The sequence below is a fragment of the Chelonus insularis genome, unplaced genomic scaffold (genome assembly GCF_013357705.1).
Source record: "Chelonus insularis isolate UGA/USDA-ARS -01 unplaced genomic scaffold, ASM1335770v1 contig_4_pilon, whole genome shotgun sequence".
NCBI lineage: Eukaryota > Metazoa > Arthropoda > Insecta > Hymenoptera > Braconidae > Chelonus > Chelonus insularis.
Genome location: NW_023276613.1, coordinates 34,156 through 51,826, shown reverse-complemented (window position 1 = coordinate 51,826; position 17,671 = coordinate 34,156). Strand labels below are relative to the sequence as shown.

The 17,671-nt window shown below is 31.0% G+C and overlaps 3 protein-coding genes across 5 annotated transcripts; 2 read left to right on the top strand and 1 right to left on the bottom strand.

Annotated features, from left to right (window-relative positions):
* The first annotated feature begins 3,023 nt into the window (after positions 1-3,023).
* On the top strand, positions 3,024-6,145 carry LOC118070001 (putative ankyrin repeat protein RF_0381). Its single transcript, XM_035088402.1, has 2 exons — positions 3,024-3,279; positions 3,438-6,145. The coding sequence occupies exons 1-2, from the start codon at positions 3,234-3,236 to the stop codon at positions 6,143-6,145; spliced, it is 2,754 nt and encodes a 917-aa protein (XP_034944293.1). The 5' UTR covers positions 3,024-3,233.
* A 1,369-nt stretch (positions 6,146-7,514) lies between these two features.
* LOC118070029 (cell division cycle and apoptosis regulator protein 1-like) lies at positions 7,515-14,678 on the bottom strand. Of its 3 annotated transcripts, none has more exons than XM_035088443.1 (15): positions 14,284-14,678; positions 13,642-13,766; positions 13,272-13,543; positions 12,900-13,178; positions 12,437-12,703; positions 12,136-12,361; positions 11,786-12,063; positions 10,907-11,162; positions 10,040-10,105; positions 9,743-9,943; positions 9,480-9,659; positions 9,069-9,410; positions 8,632-9,007; positions 8,222-8,568; positions 7,515-8,141 (listed from the first exon to the last, which is right to left on the bottom strand). In XM_035088443.1, exons 1-15 carry the CDS (start codon positions 14,339-14,341, stop codon positions 7,854-7,856), a joined length of 3,561 nt encoding a protein of 1,186 aa, XP_034944334.1. In that variant the 5' UTR covers positions 14,342-14,678; the 3' UTR covers positions 7,515-7,853. The 3 variants fall into 3 exon arrangements, with proteins under 3 accessions (XP_034944334.1, XP_034944336.1, XP_034944335.1); XM_035088445.1 differs by having other exon boundaries at positions 12,437-12,664; XM_035088444.1 differs by having other exon boundaries at positions 7,854-8,141; positions 12,437-12,700.
* Positions 14,679-14,701: 23 nt separating this feature from the next.
* On the top strand, positions 14,702-16,269 carry LOC118070030 (peptidyl-prolyl cis-trans isomerase-like). The gene is made up of 3 exons (XM_035088446.1): positions 14,702-15,020; positions 15,390-15,743; positions 15,857-16,269. Exons 1-3 carry the CDS (start codon positions 14,817-14,819, stop codon positions 15,932-15,934), a joined length of 636 nt encoding a protein of 211 aa, XP_034944337.1. The 5' UTR covers positions 14,702-14,816; the 3' UTR covers positions 15,935-16,269.
* Positions 16,270-17,671: the final 1,402 nt, after the last annotated feature.

The window sequence follows — 17,671 nt, the reverse complement described above, 5'->3', positions numbered from 1 at the left end:
GGCTTTCTTGTTTGCTTTCAACTTCTTCTTTAGGTTTTTCTTTTTTTATTTCCATTTCTTGAAGTCCCTCTTTAATAAGTGTTTTATCAGCTAATTGTTTAAGAGGAGTCACCATAGGTTTAAATATTTTACTCATGGTTTGTTGAGTCATATCTCTTCCAAGTTTAATCAACTTATGCTTTTGGCGTATTGCATCACTAACTTTCGCTATTTGATGCAATATTTTTTTTTCTTGTTGCAGCCTCGTAGTTTTCATGTTGACACTTTGACAATCACATACATAATGTACAATTTAATGTATTCACGATGAATTTATACTTATGAATCAATCAAATCCTCTTCTATATCGCTCATTATTAAGATCACTGTTTTTATCAATTACCGAGAAGCCATATTTATCATTATTCCAGCACATTGCACATATATCTCGAAAATGAGAATACGCCATGTCAGTATTTACATGATCATCGTAAATGTGTTTTAGATTCATGTCATCTTGCCTGAAAAGTACAAGAAAGTTTGTATTGTCACGCACCAAATGTTTAGGAATTCGTGCATAAGTTTGACGAAGATAAAAGCAGTTAATCTCTCTATGTCGTCCCATAAAAAAATAGGTTCGCATATTATCTTGTTTTTCGCATGCTACGTCATCGAAAATCATAATTGAGTTGGGTTTTGCTTCATCCGGTTTTACCACTCCCTCATGCTCATTAAAAGCATAAAATTTAATACCTTTAATTGGTTCAATTATTTTTTTTAACAACTGATATTTAGGTTGGTTGAATGATTTTGAATACAAATAAATATTTTTAAATCGTAGGCCATTTAGATGTACAATAAGTGCTGAATGAGTATTTGTCTTTCCACAATTTGATGGACCACAAATAACACCACGGACACTATTTGGTAGAAGTTGTATGTTATATTAGGATTTCAAACTGCACGCAAAAATGATGCTACAAAAGATGCAAGTCATTTCGATCATTGTGATTTAAGGGATGTAAAACTTTTCCTCAATTCACAATGCTATCCATATGGCAACATGAATCTCGACATAAGTCACAATCAATTTACCTTATTATATGATATGTATAGAAATTTTCAAACATCATATCATGATAAAGAAGCAGAACCTCTACTCACGAAAAAAAAATTTGTAGATATAGCACCACTCGTTGTAATTGATTGTTCTAAACAAAATGAATCCTTGAAATCAGGACCAGTTGATGTTCGACTGGAATTTGAATCATCAAAAGCTTTTCCTGCTAACACATCAGCCTATTGTTTGTATTGTTGTATCTTACATGATCGAATAATAGAGTATAAACCTTTAAGTGCGTAAATGAGAAAACTAACATCAAATATTGTAAAAAATATATATATATTATAATTATGATTATATTATTCATGTATTAATCAAATTTTTTTTTTTGCTATAAATAAATTGTGTACACGAAAAAATTAATGTTTTCATTCATTTATTTTCAGAAAAACCCGATAGTCAATAGCGCAAATTTGAGAGAATATTAATACATTGACAAAACTTTGAAAATCAATTATTTTTGCTGATAGTGAAATTTTAATCGCAGTTGGAAAGAAATCAGTATTATCATTGAAGATAATTTATCGAGGTCGGTAAAAAAAAAAAAATCACAATCAATCGCTGCCGATAATTTATCGCCAAAAAAGTTATCGCAATCGGTATTATCGCCAAAGATGACTTATCGAGAACGGTCAGTCATCGATATTATCACTGTCGAGAAACTTATTACGGTCAGTAAGTCAGTAACTTATCGTCAAAGTTATCGCGGTCGGTAATTAGTACGGATCAGAACCCACTTTTTGGCTCGGCCGGTATTGCAGAGTGATCCAGAACCGGCCTTACTTATCTACTCGTAACAATTACATCATTCTTTACATCACAAACAACGTCGAGAGATGAACAACTATTGTCATTAATTGCAAAAGGATTAGCATGATTATTTAAAAAGAATTTAGTTGTGACGTAATAGATAATTGTAACGAGTTTGATCGTTATAACTTCGAGCTTCAATATTCGTATGATATTGTACGAATAATTGCGCTATACGCAAAGCTGTGCTATTACTATTACAAAGAAAATCCAGTAGAAGTGTGTATAACCTATCCGATCCATAGCATTGGAATCAGCATGATTTTCTGAAAGATATTCAACTGCTACATCAGTATTATGTATTCAAGCAGTAATAAGTGGAGTTCAACCATGAACACAGGAGTGTTTATTTGGTCATCAACAGCATTCGAATTTTCGCCGTTTCTTACCAAACTTTTAGCAAGTTCTAGATCTTGATTTTTGCATGCAAAATGCAATGATGTTCTTGAGCGATCTTCAATATGATCAATGTTTGACATTGTATCTGGAATTAGAACCTCCGCTAACTGAAAATGATGGTATTGTATTCAACATTGTGATATCTCGTTTTACACAATTGAATAATATCAATCGAGAAATACTTTTACAAAAAAAGGTTTCTCTTAAGAGGTGGGGCACCCAGAAGCTTTGGTAAAAATACCTCATGAAAATGAAATAATTCTTTGAGCAATTTCGACTCGATTAAATAATATCTAGTGAAGTACCTTGCTTTAAAAACTTTTCGTCATCTTCTCAGAAAAGATAAGATAATGTTTCTCGTCTGTTCGAGAGTGATTTTAGCTGCTCATTTTTAAGAATACATTGTCCATAAAATTATAGAATGTTTGAATACTTTTTGTAGTAGTTACTAAAACATGCATTATTTCTAAATCATACAGAACGCTTTTACTATATTATATAGCTGATGTTGATTCGTGCTCTACATGTACGTCATTGTGCCATTTACTAACAGGAGTTTTGGATTGCTCTGTAGTGCAAATATAGTCTCTAATTTTCAATGGGGTAATAAATATCTACATCAAAAAATAATGTAATATTTTTATTTTCACAAATTGACAAATTGTTTAAATGATATATATGATTTCAATTTTTATTGTCCATATTTATACATCAATTACATTTATATACATAATTCATTGTATTTTTCATGGGGAGGGATGTCCTTGAGAAAAAGTATTACGCAATAATGAATGGAAGCTACAACAATCGTGGATGCGCACTTGTAAACAAAGTCTATGGACACAACGTATAACACAAAAATTGAAAGAAAGAACGGATTAATATTTAATATTTTTGTACTTCTGACTATTTCATCAAGCACATGTCAATCATGTCTCATACACATGGTGATTCGAACAATCAAAAAGGTATCATTACTCATAAAGAATTAATCTCTAAAATCATTACAAGAAATATGAATCAGATATTGGCTAAGTGTCACGATCTTTTGAATTATTTATGAAATTACATTTTTTATGATGGAATTATTGCAGTAATAATCAAGTCTGTAAATATTTATTTACAGCTTCAACCCACGATAACTCCTTTTCTGATGTCAATGTTAAAGTAAAAAGATTCCATTTGTCTTACTTGTGGAAAGATGATCAGAAAAAGATTCTTATAACAGCAGAAACAGAAAAATCCACAATTGAGAAGATGATTCCATTAAAGCTTGAACATCCTACTCATTTTGGACTTCTACTATGGAACTACAACAGTTCAGAATCTGACGATTATTTTTCTCTCAATTCTACTGTCAGAGTTAAAGAAATATTGTTAAAAAAATCAATTACTGAAAGTGATGATTCAAATTTGGAAAATCAACTAGAGAATATTATTGAGAATCGTATCAAACATATTATCACAAGAAAAAAAAGTGATTGTCGTTATTTATGTGAAAAAGCTATAAAAGATGAATATACAACGATACTTCAAATGAAATTAGAGATTATCGATACAAATAACTCATATCGACGATTTGCATTCTATCTAGATGATGATAGTGGTGTACTTTTATGTCGTGCAATAATAGCTGAAGATATGGAAGCGATTGAAGTTCTTTTAAATTTAAAATTTAATATAAATGCAAGAATTAAAGCAGGCTGGACACCTCTTCATGTTGCTGTTGGTTTAGAAATGTCTGATGTGGATATTCTTATCGGTAATGGTGCGAATGTTAATATCTTAGATAATTACCATCAAGTACTACATCATTTTACAGTTGAAAAAAATAGTTTGAAAATATTAGACAGTCTTCCTAATGATCAAGCAAAACTTAACAAGAAAAGTAGAGATGATCAAACTCCATTTCATAATGCTGTTTTTAATGGAAATGTGGAAGTTGTCAATTTTTTTCTAAAAAAAGGTGCTGATTATAAACTCAAGAATATAAACTGTCTCATGCCATTTTATTTGGCAGCTAAACAAGTAAATTTAGATATGATAAAAGTTTTTCTTGATAATAATGTAGACGCTAATATTGTTAATTCATGTAAAGAAACTCCACTTCATACAATCGGACGGACAACTTTCACCTCTAGTTTTGGAGTTAAAGCTGCTGCTAAAGAAACGTATTTAAAAATTATTAATGCTTTGTTAAAAAAAGAAACAAACATTAATTTCCAAGATTTGCAAGGAAATACTCCTCTTCATCATGCTGTGGCGTATAAGAATAGTGAGTTGGTACAAGCTCTATTAGAATGTAACGCTGATTCAGCTATTAAAAATAACAATGGTGATAATGTACTTCATTTGGCTTCTAGGAGTGGACGAGCAGATAATTTTATTCAAGATATTTTGGATAGTAATGTTGATATCAATGCAGTTAATAGCTACGGTGATACTGCACTTCACTTGGCAATTCAACAGAATGATGACAATATTGTTAAAACAATATTGACAAAGAATCCAAACATTGATATGAAGAACAACTTTGATAACACAGCATTGCACGAGGCAGTCAAATTCAAACAGTACCATATGGTTGACCTTCTATTAAAAAATGGAGCTAATGTGAATTTGCAAGATGCAGATGGAAAAACTGTTTTACATTCAGCAGCAAAATTACCTAAAATTTCAATAGAAATTGTTGAATCTATTCTAAATTATATAAATGATATTGATGCCAAAGATAAACGTGGAAGAACAGCCCTTCACTATGCAGCTCTTAATACTGATGATCGGACTCTTAAAACGTTTTTAAAAGCGAAGGCTGATATTAATATTAAAGATTCTGAAGGAAATACTCCTCTAGATCTAATAATGTCTAGAGAAAATAGATGTGTACCATGTTTCGAATCCATGCAAGTTTTTGTAAACTATCAGGCTGATGTTAATGCAGTTGGCAATCATATGAGGACTCCACTTCATCATGCTTGTTGGACTAAAAAGGTAGAGGCTGTGAAATATTTAATAAAAAATGGAGCTGATTCTAGTATGAGAGATAGAGATGGAAGAACTGTATTCTATTACGCATGCATGATTAAAGAAGATATCTACTACGATATAGAAGGTTTTGGAAATCTTCTTGACATCCTTATTGAGGTGGATGTATCAGTGAATTGTGTTAATAAATCTGGTAAAACACCTCTACATCACGTTATTGAAGAATATGGTTATTGGTCCTGTGATATCCACAAATTGCTCCTAAAAATCGGTGCTGATATTAATATTGAGGACAAAGAACATAATACAGTCATTGATACTCTCTTAAAAGAATGTAATACTGTCCAATACCAAAAAATTAAACCATTCATAGAGCACGTGATTAAGATGAAAGAAATGGGGATGTGGGTTCGCGCAAAGACTTTGGACAAATTCAATAAAATGAATAACCAATACGATTTACAAAAGATCCAACTTTATGAACGTGATTATCACAAAGAGGTTGATTTAATGAATATTAATATTGATCAGAGTGATATAACGTATTACGATTTCTTGAAGAAGAGTCCGCATAAAGCAGTGAATTATAGTCGCAACGAAAATATAGCGAATATCATAAAATCAGATGAGCTATCGGTAGTATTTCCTATTTATGGGAATTTTCTAAAATGTCATTTACGTGATATTCAACGGCGCTGTAATTTATATAAGAAAATTCAAAGATTTTTAAAATCAAATATTCTTAGAAGATTGCCATCAGATTGCATGCATGAAATCTTTCAATATTTAAATAATTCTGATCTAAATATTTTCCTCCAAGTACTAAAACCAGTCGTTTTGATAAAATAGTATATATGTAATAGACTCAAATTATAATATTCTTTTACACTCACATTTGGAGTTGTTTTACTTTTTTTAATGTTATATCATGTTGATAAAGTTGAAAGATCGTGTAATGCTTATATTGATATTATCAATTTCTTGCCATGGATTTCTCAACAAATTGCCACCTCTTCTAAAAAGTATATCATTTAATCATCTAATAATTTGATCGGACAAGATTTGGTCGAAAAATTACATTTTAATATATATTTGATATAAGATCTGTACTATCTCATAATACTGATTTGATCAGATATGAGCATACCAAAACTCGTTTTTCATGAAAAATCTTGATTTTTGCATGCAAAGTGGAACGATGTTCTTGAGTATCAGAATTCTAATTAATTTGAGATATCTTGAACTACTATGCTACATTGTTCATGATAATACTGGTTGGAGATTTCAACTTTTTTGTAATTATCACCTATTTAGGTCAATAAGTTTTCGTGGCTTTGCCCTATTTGGGACTTTAGACTTCTGGACTTATTTATACGTCCCTCCTTGATATAGTGAGGAATACCTCTTTATTGTTCTGTTCTTATAATAAGATACCTTTATTTTTATGTTTTTATGGTTGAATACCAGCTAACTTTTCATCCAACCTGGATAGTGACAAAAATTCCAGGCCCTATATATCAGAAATTCCTCTAAAATCAGATAGAAATAAAGACTTCTAAAGGAATTAAACATTTCCTCATATGTGCATGGTTAATTTATGTATCGAACAATTTTTTGATGTCATCATTGATTGTTCATAAGTAGACAACAGAGTAAAACATTCAATCAATATAGAAATATTATTTATAAATAAATAATATATGCATAAAGATGGAGAAAAATATGATATTGATTATGGCTCTTGTCTATCGCACACACTAATGACAGTCAGATAGGAAGTCGGATAAGGCTAACATTGCGTTATAATATAATAATCTTTTTATTAATATTGAGAATAATTTTATGCATCACGTATTGCTTTTGTTAGAAATTAGATAAAAAAATTTTTTCAGAGTAATTTATTAAAGATGTGTCTTCAGTATGAATTTTTTTCAATTATTTTAATAACCAAACATTATTTTGATTAGTCCAACGAAACATTAGACACTTAATTGAATCAACTAATTATTTTATTTTTTTATAATGGAATAATTTTAGAGGACTGTATATTAAATTTATGAAACGAACCGATTATATAGTTACATTTATTTTGAGATTTTTTTTTATAAACCAGTGTCCTACATTATTTATTTAATTCATTTTTAATACACAAAATTTATAGTAGATTAATTATTTTATACTTTTATTCTTTTTTATCGAATTGACTGATGATGATGGTAAAAAACAAACATAACGGATTAAATAACAAATTGTTATATTATGCAACCTTACTGTAAAACAGTTGTGAATGAAATAATTGTCTTCAATGATACTTTTAAAAAAGTATTGCTACATATATATGTATATATATATATATATATATCTAAATTAAAATTTATAACTTAATTTATTCATATTTCAAAGTTAAACTCCACTAAATTAATTAAATAATCATTACAAGTTTAATAAGTAAAAATTGTAGATTAAAGTGTTTCTAAGCACACATTTTTTACTACATTGCAGATAGAGTGGTGACTTCATGACTTTAAAATACGAATAGTAAAAAATATGTAAACGATTATTTTTTATCTTTATCTTTTTCAACGTCTGCTGGTTCTTTTTTGATTGCAGTTTTAGTATCATATTTTTTATCTTTATCACCATCATTACTTTCTTTTTTAATTGAATTTTTACTATCACTCCATCTGCTATCACTCTTTGACTTGCATTCCTGCGCTCCATTTACTTCTGTCGTCTTCTCATCTTGAATTTCTACTACTTCTACTTTCTTGATTTCGGCTTGTATTGCTTTGGACGTTGTATGATATACATTTTTCAATGCGGTTAGAAATGAATGAGATTCCGACTGTAGAATAAAAATAAATTACTAATGAATGATCGAATCAAAAAACATGAAAAAGTACCATAAAATAAACCAATAATTACCGAAACTTTTTTTAATTTTTCCTCTGTATTCCGTAGTTTGTCTTTATATATCTTCAAGTCATCAGATATATCCTTAATAGTACTAGATTGTTTATGTGATTTATCATTTACAGCATTTAATTCATGTTGAATTTCCATCATTTTTGTTTCAGTGTCTAAACGCGCTTTTTCTGATCGTTTTAATTGACTAACTAATTTTTCTAAATCAAGAAGTGATCCTTTATACATAACAAAACCTTCTGGAACCATTTCGGTATTATTTTGTTCAGTACCCTCACTATCTTCACGTCGTGCTCGCTTTGATGGTGGTCCACTTCCCACGAATACAGGCAGTAATTTTTTATTACCTATAAAAAATGTTTGAACATTAACTTTAAAATAAACAACAATAATATATAAGAATATCTTACCAAGTGCTAAAGATTTTAAAACTTCCTCATCTTCTTCAGCTTTGGATGAACCATCGCCTTTATCAGGATCTTCATCGTCTTTTTTATTTTCCTTGATGCTATCATCTTCCTTTGCCTTATCTGTTAACTTACGATAATGAAGTGAATCACGTGTTACAACTTTTTGCACAAGTTTACGAACTTGTGCACGAGATAAATTGAGTCCCAGTGTATAAATAAGCTCTTCAATGTCTTTATCAAAAATATATCCGCAATGTGTTTGATCAAAATATACAAATGATAAGAGCAGATACGGATCGTAAGTATATAATTTAACTTTCTTCTTTTTTCCATCCTTATCTCTATCACGTTTCCCATCTTTTATCGAATCTTCATCCTATATAAATTATTCATCATTATAATAATCATAAAAGATTAATATTCACTAGTTTCCTTACCTCAGATTCATCGTCGTCGTCATCCTCATCTTCTTCCTTTTCTCTTTCCTTATCACGATCTTCAGTTTTACCCTTCGCATCTTTATCATCCTTCTTATCTTTACTGTTTTCTTTTTTCTTATCATCTTTCTTTGCACATTTCTTATCATCGTCCTTCCTTTTTTCCTTGTCATCTTTCTTATCATCCCTTCTTTCGTCTTTTTTATCTTTCTTCTTGTCTTCTTCTTTATCTTTAGATTTTTCAGGCAGACCACAGAGAGAACGATAAATACGAAAACCGAAATCTCGCATGAGCATTTCATTGAATAGTTCAGCAAATAAAGATACTTCGAATGAATGTTCCTGAATAATAACATTAATTAATCAAATGTATGTGTAAATATATGAATACCATTAATTAAATATAATTACTTTTGTATCTTCTGGACGGTAGTCTAATAGAACACTGAGTGACATAACAGTACAATCAAACTTTCCACTTTTAGCCACTCTTGAAGGATGAACAATAATATGCGAAGACTCTGGTAATGCATAACGTTTCTCCAAAAGTGCTCTTTCACGTTCCATATTTTTTTTCTTCTCCTCATCATACTGCACATATAATTTTTTATTTTATCATTTATGTATGAGGTCATAAAAATAAGATAATTATAAGCATAATTTGACTTTCTCACCTCTTTACTTTTTTTTTCATCTTTCAGATCTTCTTTGAGAGGTGTAACAACTTCTTCCTCATTATCGTCGATCTCATCTTGACGACCTTCTTCTTTAGCTTGTTCTGACTTTATGGCTTTCATTAGTCGTGCAAATAATTGCGACTTGAGCCCTTTTGAACTTAGATTTCGTGCTGCCAACTCTTGGCGCAATTCATTAACCTGAATAAAAAAAAAATAAAATTGAGGATTAAAATGTAAGAAAATTAATAGGTACTAAGCTAATGGAGTTGTTGAATAAATTATCACAGAACTTACATTCATAGATTTAGGATCCAATTCAGAATAATGTGTAGGATCTTTCTTCTCAGGAGATATGTCATCCTGAAAACAGAAAATAATTGTCATTAAAATGAATTAAAAATACAATTTTAAAAACTACAAACATAAGCAACCCTTATAACCAATCGTAACCAACCCCTGTTCTTCATTCTTTCTCTACTCTCTCACAGTATTACAAGACACATAGATCAGTATTAACGTTGACCCTCAAGAATAATGACTTAATAGTAATAATATAATTCTCCTAGACTCTCTTAGTGTCCTGGCTCTGGTGTCGGTGTAGTTGGTAAGTAATGAATAAGTAATAAGTAATATCAATAACGTAGAAAATACAAAATAGAGGTCAAAATGAAAGTTTTAAAATGATTCAAACATTGAGCATGAGGGTGGTGGGAAATAAAAAAGCTCGGCTGTGCTCCGAGCTGTGCTTGCCCACTTAGCTTGTTAATGCAATGAGACTGCCTTGGGCTAAGGGCTCTTTGCTGCATTCATCTATCGATCTTTCTATTCATTTCTTTTTAAAAATAAGTTTTTCAACAATGAATATATATTTTACGAAAAAAAGCTTGCATAAGATGACTTTATATTTTTTTTTATCTGAATCGTATTGTGCTGTTTTTCAGTAAAAAATGTATCTGAAGCAAAAAAATAAAATAAAAAAATAGTATATCAAGTTAAAAAAGGGAAAAAGTAGAGCTTAAAAGATCGATAAGTAAACGCTGCCTACTAAAAAATCAGTTTAGTCACGGGAGAAACAGCTCGACGATAATGTAATCTAAGGGTATAATAATAAATATAAGGTATAAGAAGGTAGAAGTAAATATGGGATGATGTGGGCAGTGCCTTTTGATCAGCGACGGTAGCCTCATCAGCGTCATTGGCAGCATCCGAATCGTCGGGGTTAGATGCAGCACGCAGCAGCTTTCGCTCCAGTTGTTTCTTATAGTTGAGATGTAGACTATCCCATTCCAGCTTGGTAGGCACACAGCTCCAAACATCTGGGAGAAATAGTATGACGGTTTCAACACGAGAAGGCACCACTCGGCCTGACTTGTGGGTAGTTTCAGCACGTCTGTAGTAGAGCTCCAGGAAGCGATACCTGTGCCGCAAGGAAAAACAATATCGAAACGTCAACTCAGCTTTATGCCGCATTTAGCCTCGCCTTATATGCTAAATTCATTTGTATTTGCTTGCTCTTAAGCCCACGCACTGCAGAAAAAGCGACGCACAGAACATTTCAATATCTTCAGCAAGCACATATTAATGAGTCACAGTGACGAAAAAAAAGAGGAAGAGACAATGCTGGCGATACCCTGAAATATCGTTCATTCCTTCGGTATGTTTTGATTTTTTAAGTTGATTTGATCCAGTCCGCGACTCTCCAATCAGGATTCAAATAATATTTTAATACGTACCTCTCTCAGCAATGAGCTACAAAATTAGTCTATCGGGTATAACTGCAACAGCCACTGTATAATCCGTTTTTTAGATATAATATATGTATATATATAGAGAAATATAAAAAGCCACGTATCTACTCTCAGTTTGGCAGCTAACGAAGAGCACACAATCTAGTGCATTGAAATCGTTTGATGCAAGTGACGGTAAGACAAGAATTTGCAAAATTTAATTTATCAGATTTGCCGAAACTCTAGTGTGTAAAATTTCAAGTATCGATAATTTTTTAAATAATCGGATAATTGCTATGATAAAAAGTCTTACCACTGCGTGCAGTGTGATAAATCAATGCCTGTAAGTGCTTTGCAGGTTCTGACAGCGGTTTTAATAAGCACGGACGGATCTTTTTCAGGATTGGCACCGTCTAAAGAAGGACTCCATGGTCCTCCAATTGCCATTGTTTCGTTTTTGCCTCTTAATCCTACTAGAAAATTAATTAATCGGGTTGGATGGACATAATCACGATCGGGATCTCTGTCCTCGGTAACTCCACAGCACCGTTTGTATATTTCTTCCATAGCAGGCATTGAGATCAACATTACCTAGAGTAAAGTATATTAAATTCATTAATAATTGCACCAGACAATTGATTGATGCTTTATATGCATACATACTTTTGCTGAAAACAAATAATCAGCATCTGGTGGTTCTAGAACGGCATTATTTTCAATACACGGATCTACGTCTTTGTGCATAACGTGAAAAGTGCATGGTTTGTTTAAAGTGAACGGCATGTGAGGCGGAAACGCATCCACCCATCGGAAATTTGTAGAAAAGAAATCACTAGGAATGTACATATTTTGATAACGTCTTCGAACTTCTAACACATCTGCTTCTGGCCTAAAATATTATCATTAATTTTGTAGAAATCTGTAATTATTTAGGTATAATTTTGGTAAAATAAATACTACTCACAAATCAAGTGCTATCTTTGGTATTTGTACCATATAACGCGGTACGACTCTTGTACGACGACGAGGCCTCGGAGACTTACTCCGTCGAGTTCGTGATGGACTTCGTTCTTCTTTCTTCTCACGTTCCCTAATTCTTTCCTCTCGGCGGCGTTTTCGTTCAATTTCATCATCTTCATTTCTACGTTCTCGTGGTGATCTCTCTCTTACTCGAACTGCCTTATTCCGATTGCTTGCAGCATTAGTTGGAGGATTATTACTTATGAATCTACTGTAATATCGAATGTTTTAAAATATCAACAATTAACACATAAAAAAATGTTTCAATCTTCTGATGCATGAACATGCTAGAATATGTTTGTGATTAATTAGGTCGATGTATTCCAGGAAAACAATTACGAATGTGATAATAAAAAATTCCAATAAATAACAGATAATCTTTTGTAACATTATTAAAACATAAGTACCTATTACTTGTATTGTCAGTGGGTGGTGGTACGGCATTATAGGTTCCCGATTGTCGATTGTTTTGTTGACGATTTAATTGTTGAGCAGATTGTTGAGAGCTGGCATTATTACTACTATTACTACTACTATTATTATTATTGTTATTATTGTTGTTACTGTTTCCCATCGGGAGCACTTGTATCCTCGTGGCATTCCACTTAAACGGCATAGAGGGATTATAAGATGCTTCAACGAGCACACGATCTCCGATTATTGGATTCGAGCCTTTCACACATGCGCTGGAATTCAATACTTATCTTAATTCTGTCATTTTTTCACAGTAAATAAATTAAAACTATTATTGTAATTAGCTATAATTATTCATTACATACCTGGTTTGGAAAAATACGTCTTCATCAACGAAGCCAAAATTGTCATGGACTTTAGTAACAGTTCCAGTAAAAACTCTTTGTTTTGTGGATGATGAAGGAACATTCTGCTGAACTTGTTGAGATACACCCGTAACCGATTGTTGAAAGGCATTGGTGTTTAAAGTTCTAGGTGTTGGATAAGATACTGTAGCAACTTGAGGATATAATTGACCTGTAATACTCGTTGGAAGATTAGATCCAAGGGTTGCCATTGACGCCATTGTTATGTTTGGCTGAAATAAAGAAGACTTTATTAGAATTGTATTATTGATTGATATTGCATAATACAAAGTAAGTAAATTATTTATTAATCGATATTTATATTAATTACCTGCTGTAAACCTAGACTCTGCTGATAAACTTGCTGAGTCTGTTGCTGATATTGAACCATAGGCTGTCCTCCTATGTTTCCCATTTGGCCCAACATTTGTTGTTGAATATTCTGAATACCCTGGCCTGAAAGATATAAATTGTATTTAACTTGTAATTTTTATAATTTTATAAAACATACAATTCATGATTCAATGATTTTCTTATCTTTTTTTCTATTGCTAAACAACTTTTCCTTATCTCATGTACATTCAGTTATCTATTATTACACCATCTAGATCTTTAATTACATGTTTTTAAATTATGAATGCTTCAAGTATATTGAAATAAATAAAGAGTTATGTATTATGTTCTACAAACATGAATAATTAAGCTATTTAATGAAGAATTGATCATTTTTTTAGTCTTGGATAATATTTTATTAACTCATATGAATGATAATATCTTATCAACTAGTATAGCGTGCTTCGATAGTAGAAATTGAGAATAATTATAGAAAAATAAATAATGTTTTATGGTTCTTACAACAAACCCTTCTTCCTGACTTTTATTTATAAATATTTAAACATCGTAATACTTTATTGCGCAAATGAGCTTCAAAATAAATGAATGAAAATACAAAATAATGATAATTAGTAATTACCAGCATTCCTAACCCACGGTGGATTTTTTCCTCCACCAAATGGCGACAGGTTACTCATGATTTTGAGGTAGATATTTGTTCGACTTTAATTACAGATCAACTAAATATTATAAATATAACACCACACAAAGCGTCCTTCACTTGGGCACCATATTGGCTTGCATACAATATTCGACAAATTAATAATTATATGGTTGTGAAACTACTCAAATGTCTAGAGTCACGGATATATGGCCGGGACTTTAGTTTTTCCGTTGCCAAAAATTTTTTCCATGAACTACGTCACTTCTGGAATAGACCGGAAGTTGATTAACGTTGTCCTCTAGATTAAAACTCATTGGTTGAATTCACAACCACGTTGATGCTCAAAAAATATATTATTTTTGAACTTCGTTGTAAAAAAAGATTACGCAACATTTTACGAACTTATAAGCCTAATTAAATAATTTATTAATCATTTCTGACAAAATAGCACTGAATAGCTTTTTTTATCAGCAAACTTGACGGTCTTTTTACACGAGATCTGACTGAAAATGGCGTTGGCATCGATCTGCCGGTTGTCAATTGATTCGACCTTCAGTAGTTTCAGCCATTTGGGAGTTACCGCCCGCCGTAGTCGACCGTCTAACGCTTCATTCGTGCGAAATTTTGCTGCAGTAGCTGAAAAAATGGGTTTACCGCGTACTTTCTTCGATATAACTGTCGATGGACAGAAAGTTGGTCGTATTGTTATGGAGGTAAATAATAATGATTGATAATTAATATTTTAATACCATTTTATGAGTAAATACTCACACGACCGGTTCGCAATGTTAGTCATCACTGGCGCCATTAACTATATTTAACTTACTATTTTATCATATTAGTCTTTATTATGATTATAACTTCTTTGTTTATCATTATAATCTCACATTATCAACTATTTATTTTATTTTTATTGATATTTTCCATTTTTGGCTGTACTGACATGAAATATTATTTTCACCGACTCACGTATTTGCGTCACGCGTGGAAAATTCCATTTATTGTGTATAAGTACACCGCGTGATTACGTATTTAATGTTCATTAGTTAAATGAAATTTAGAATATTAATTTTCCTTTTTAGTTGAGAAGCGATGTAGTACCTAAAACTGCTGAAAATTTCCGAGCGTTATGTACTGGAGAAAAAGGATTTGGTTATAAGGGCAGCACCTTCCATAGAATCATCCCAAATTTCATGTGCCAAGGAGGAGACTTCACAAATCACAATGGCACTGGCGGAAAATCCATTTATGGACATAAATTCGAAGATGAGAACTTTGATCTGAAGCATAACGAACCTGGTGTTTTATCTATGGCTAACGCTGGTGTTGGCACTAACGGAAGTCAATTCTTCATTACTTACGTCAAGACAGGTTGGCTTGATGGCAAGCACGTGGTCTTTGGCAAAGTTGTCGAAGGAATGGACGTCGTAAGAAGGGTAATTATCTATTGTATTTTTAACAAATTTTATTTTAGCTCCTGCTAAATAAGGTAGTCGTTATTGTTAATCGATAAAGGATTGTTAAAAATAAATTTTTTTTTTTATTTCAGTTGGAATCTTATGGCTCTCAGAGCGGCAAAACATCTAAAAAGGTCATGATTGCTGATTGTGGTCAACTAGATCAGTAAATTACTTTAAAAACTACTGACTGCACTTCATGTAGACATTGAGTACCTTCTTATAATTCCTATAACACATTCAATGACCGAATGTTCTACGTTTTTACTACTGCTTCCAATAATTATTTGTCTCAAAGCTACAGATAAAAATTTCAACAACATAAATACTACGTAAAATGTCACGTGCTTTCCATCAATTTAATAATCTTATTAAAAAATTAAAAGTAATCCTTACTGCATGTCAGTATGTCAATAATTAATATCAAAAAAACTTCATTATGAAAAATACAGTTTCTTGTATTAGATATCCTTCTGTTGCTCAGTAAATACCTTTTTTGAGCAAACCTTGATATTTAATTTTCAGTTACACTCTTCATCGATATTAATTAAGATTCATCAATCCTTTGTCTAGATATTTTAATCATTTCTGCATTTAATTTGTACTTTTTTCATTTTTTCTTCATGATTGATGTATTTTCTATTCAAAAAGTGTATTTATAAAATTACATCATTCCGTTCTATACAACTGAAGAGTGTATCTTCAATCATTGTCGACTATTTCTACTCAATAAATTGTTTTCAGAAATAATATGGTGTATTTCATTAACAACCTCATTGAATAAAGAAAAAGAACTTAACATATTTTCCTTCAATTCAGTATTGAAGGCAATGAAGGGTTTTATTCATGTTAAATGAATAGAAACGATGATAGCAGACAATCAAGTTAACATTTACAATTTATTTTATATAACATCATGTTAATAGTCTTCCAGAACAAAAACATTACAGTAGGATGTTTCACAGGTTTCGTTATTGTTTCGAGGATCGGAGAATGTAGTATAAACTCCGAAAAGTTATTTAAAGGAGATTTGACAGGATAATTTCTGGAGTTTTGATCACATGTATCGTTTGAAATTATTATCAAGGTGTGATTGCAGTCATCCGTGTTATGACAAACTATTAAATATTCTGCAGTTTCCAGTCGTTATCCCATCAAGGTATTAAGGCAGGTCTTATTCTAGTATTACGACATGTGACATCGAAATGTATTAGGTAATAGCCTTCACAATTATTTTACATGTCGCTTAGGAACATTCAAAGTACATACAGTGTCAAATCTATTTACACTTTAATATGATGATAAATGTGTCATTGCAGAAAATCTAACTTACTAACATTCTCATGCAACTGTTTTAATGTATCAGTGACATTCAAATTCAATTTGTTTTTCATCAATAATAATTATATTAATGAGAAAACTGTTACCATAAATAAATATACAACAATGATGATATATAAGTCAATAAAAAAACAATAAATTACATTAATGTTTAATTTTAGATATTTACTAATTACAATCATGCGATTATAATTAATGCAATTATCTAATAATAATAATTAAAGTTATCTTGTATATTTTCAAATAATTCGGTTTATAGATTTAATTGATGGTCTTTAAATCATTTTTTTTAGTAATTTTCACACTTTCAAATGTCATATAGGTATCATCTATTCTAACATTGATAGTAAGATTTGTTAACTTCGATAAATAATTTTTTTCTTTGTTCAATTTTATATAAATCAATAACAAAATAGTTTCTCTTTTTTAACTCAAGTTTTTTTCATAAATAATTATTCATCTCGATGTCTATAGAACTATAAATAATATTACATTGTGAATTGTTTCATCGTGAAATTAAAAGCTTGATATAATCTGTTTAATATTTAATCATCAATGAAACAGTT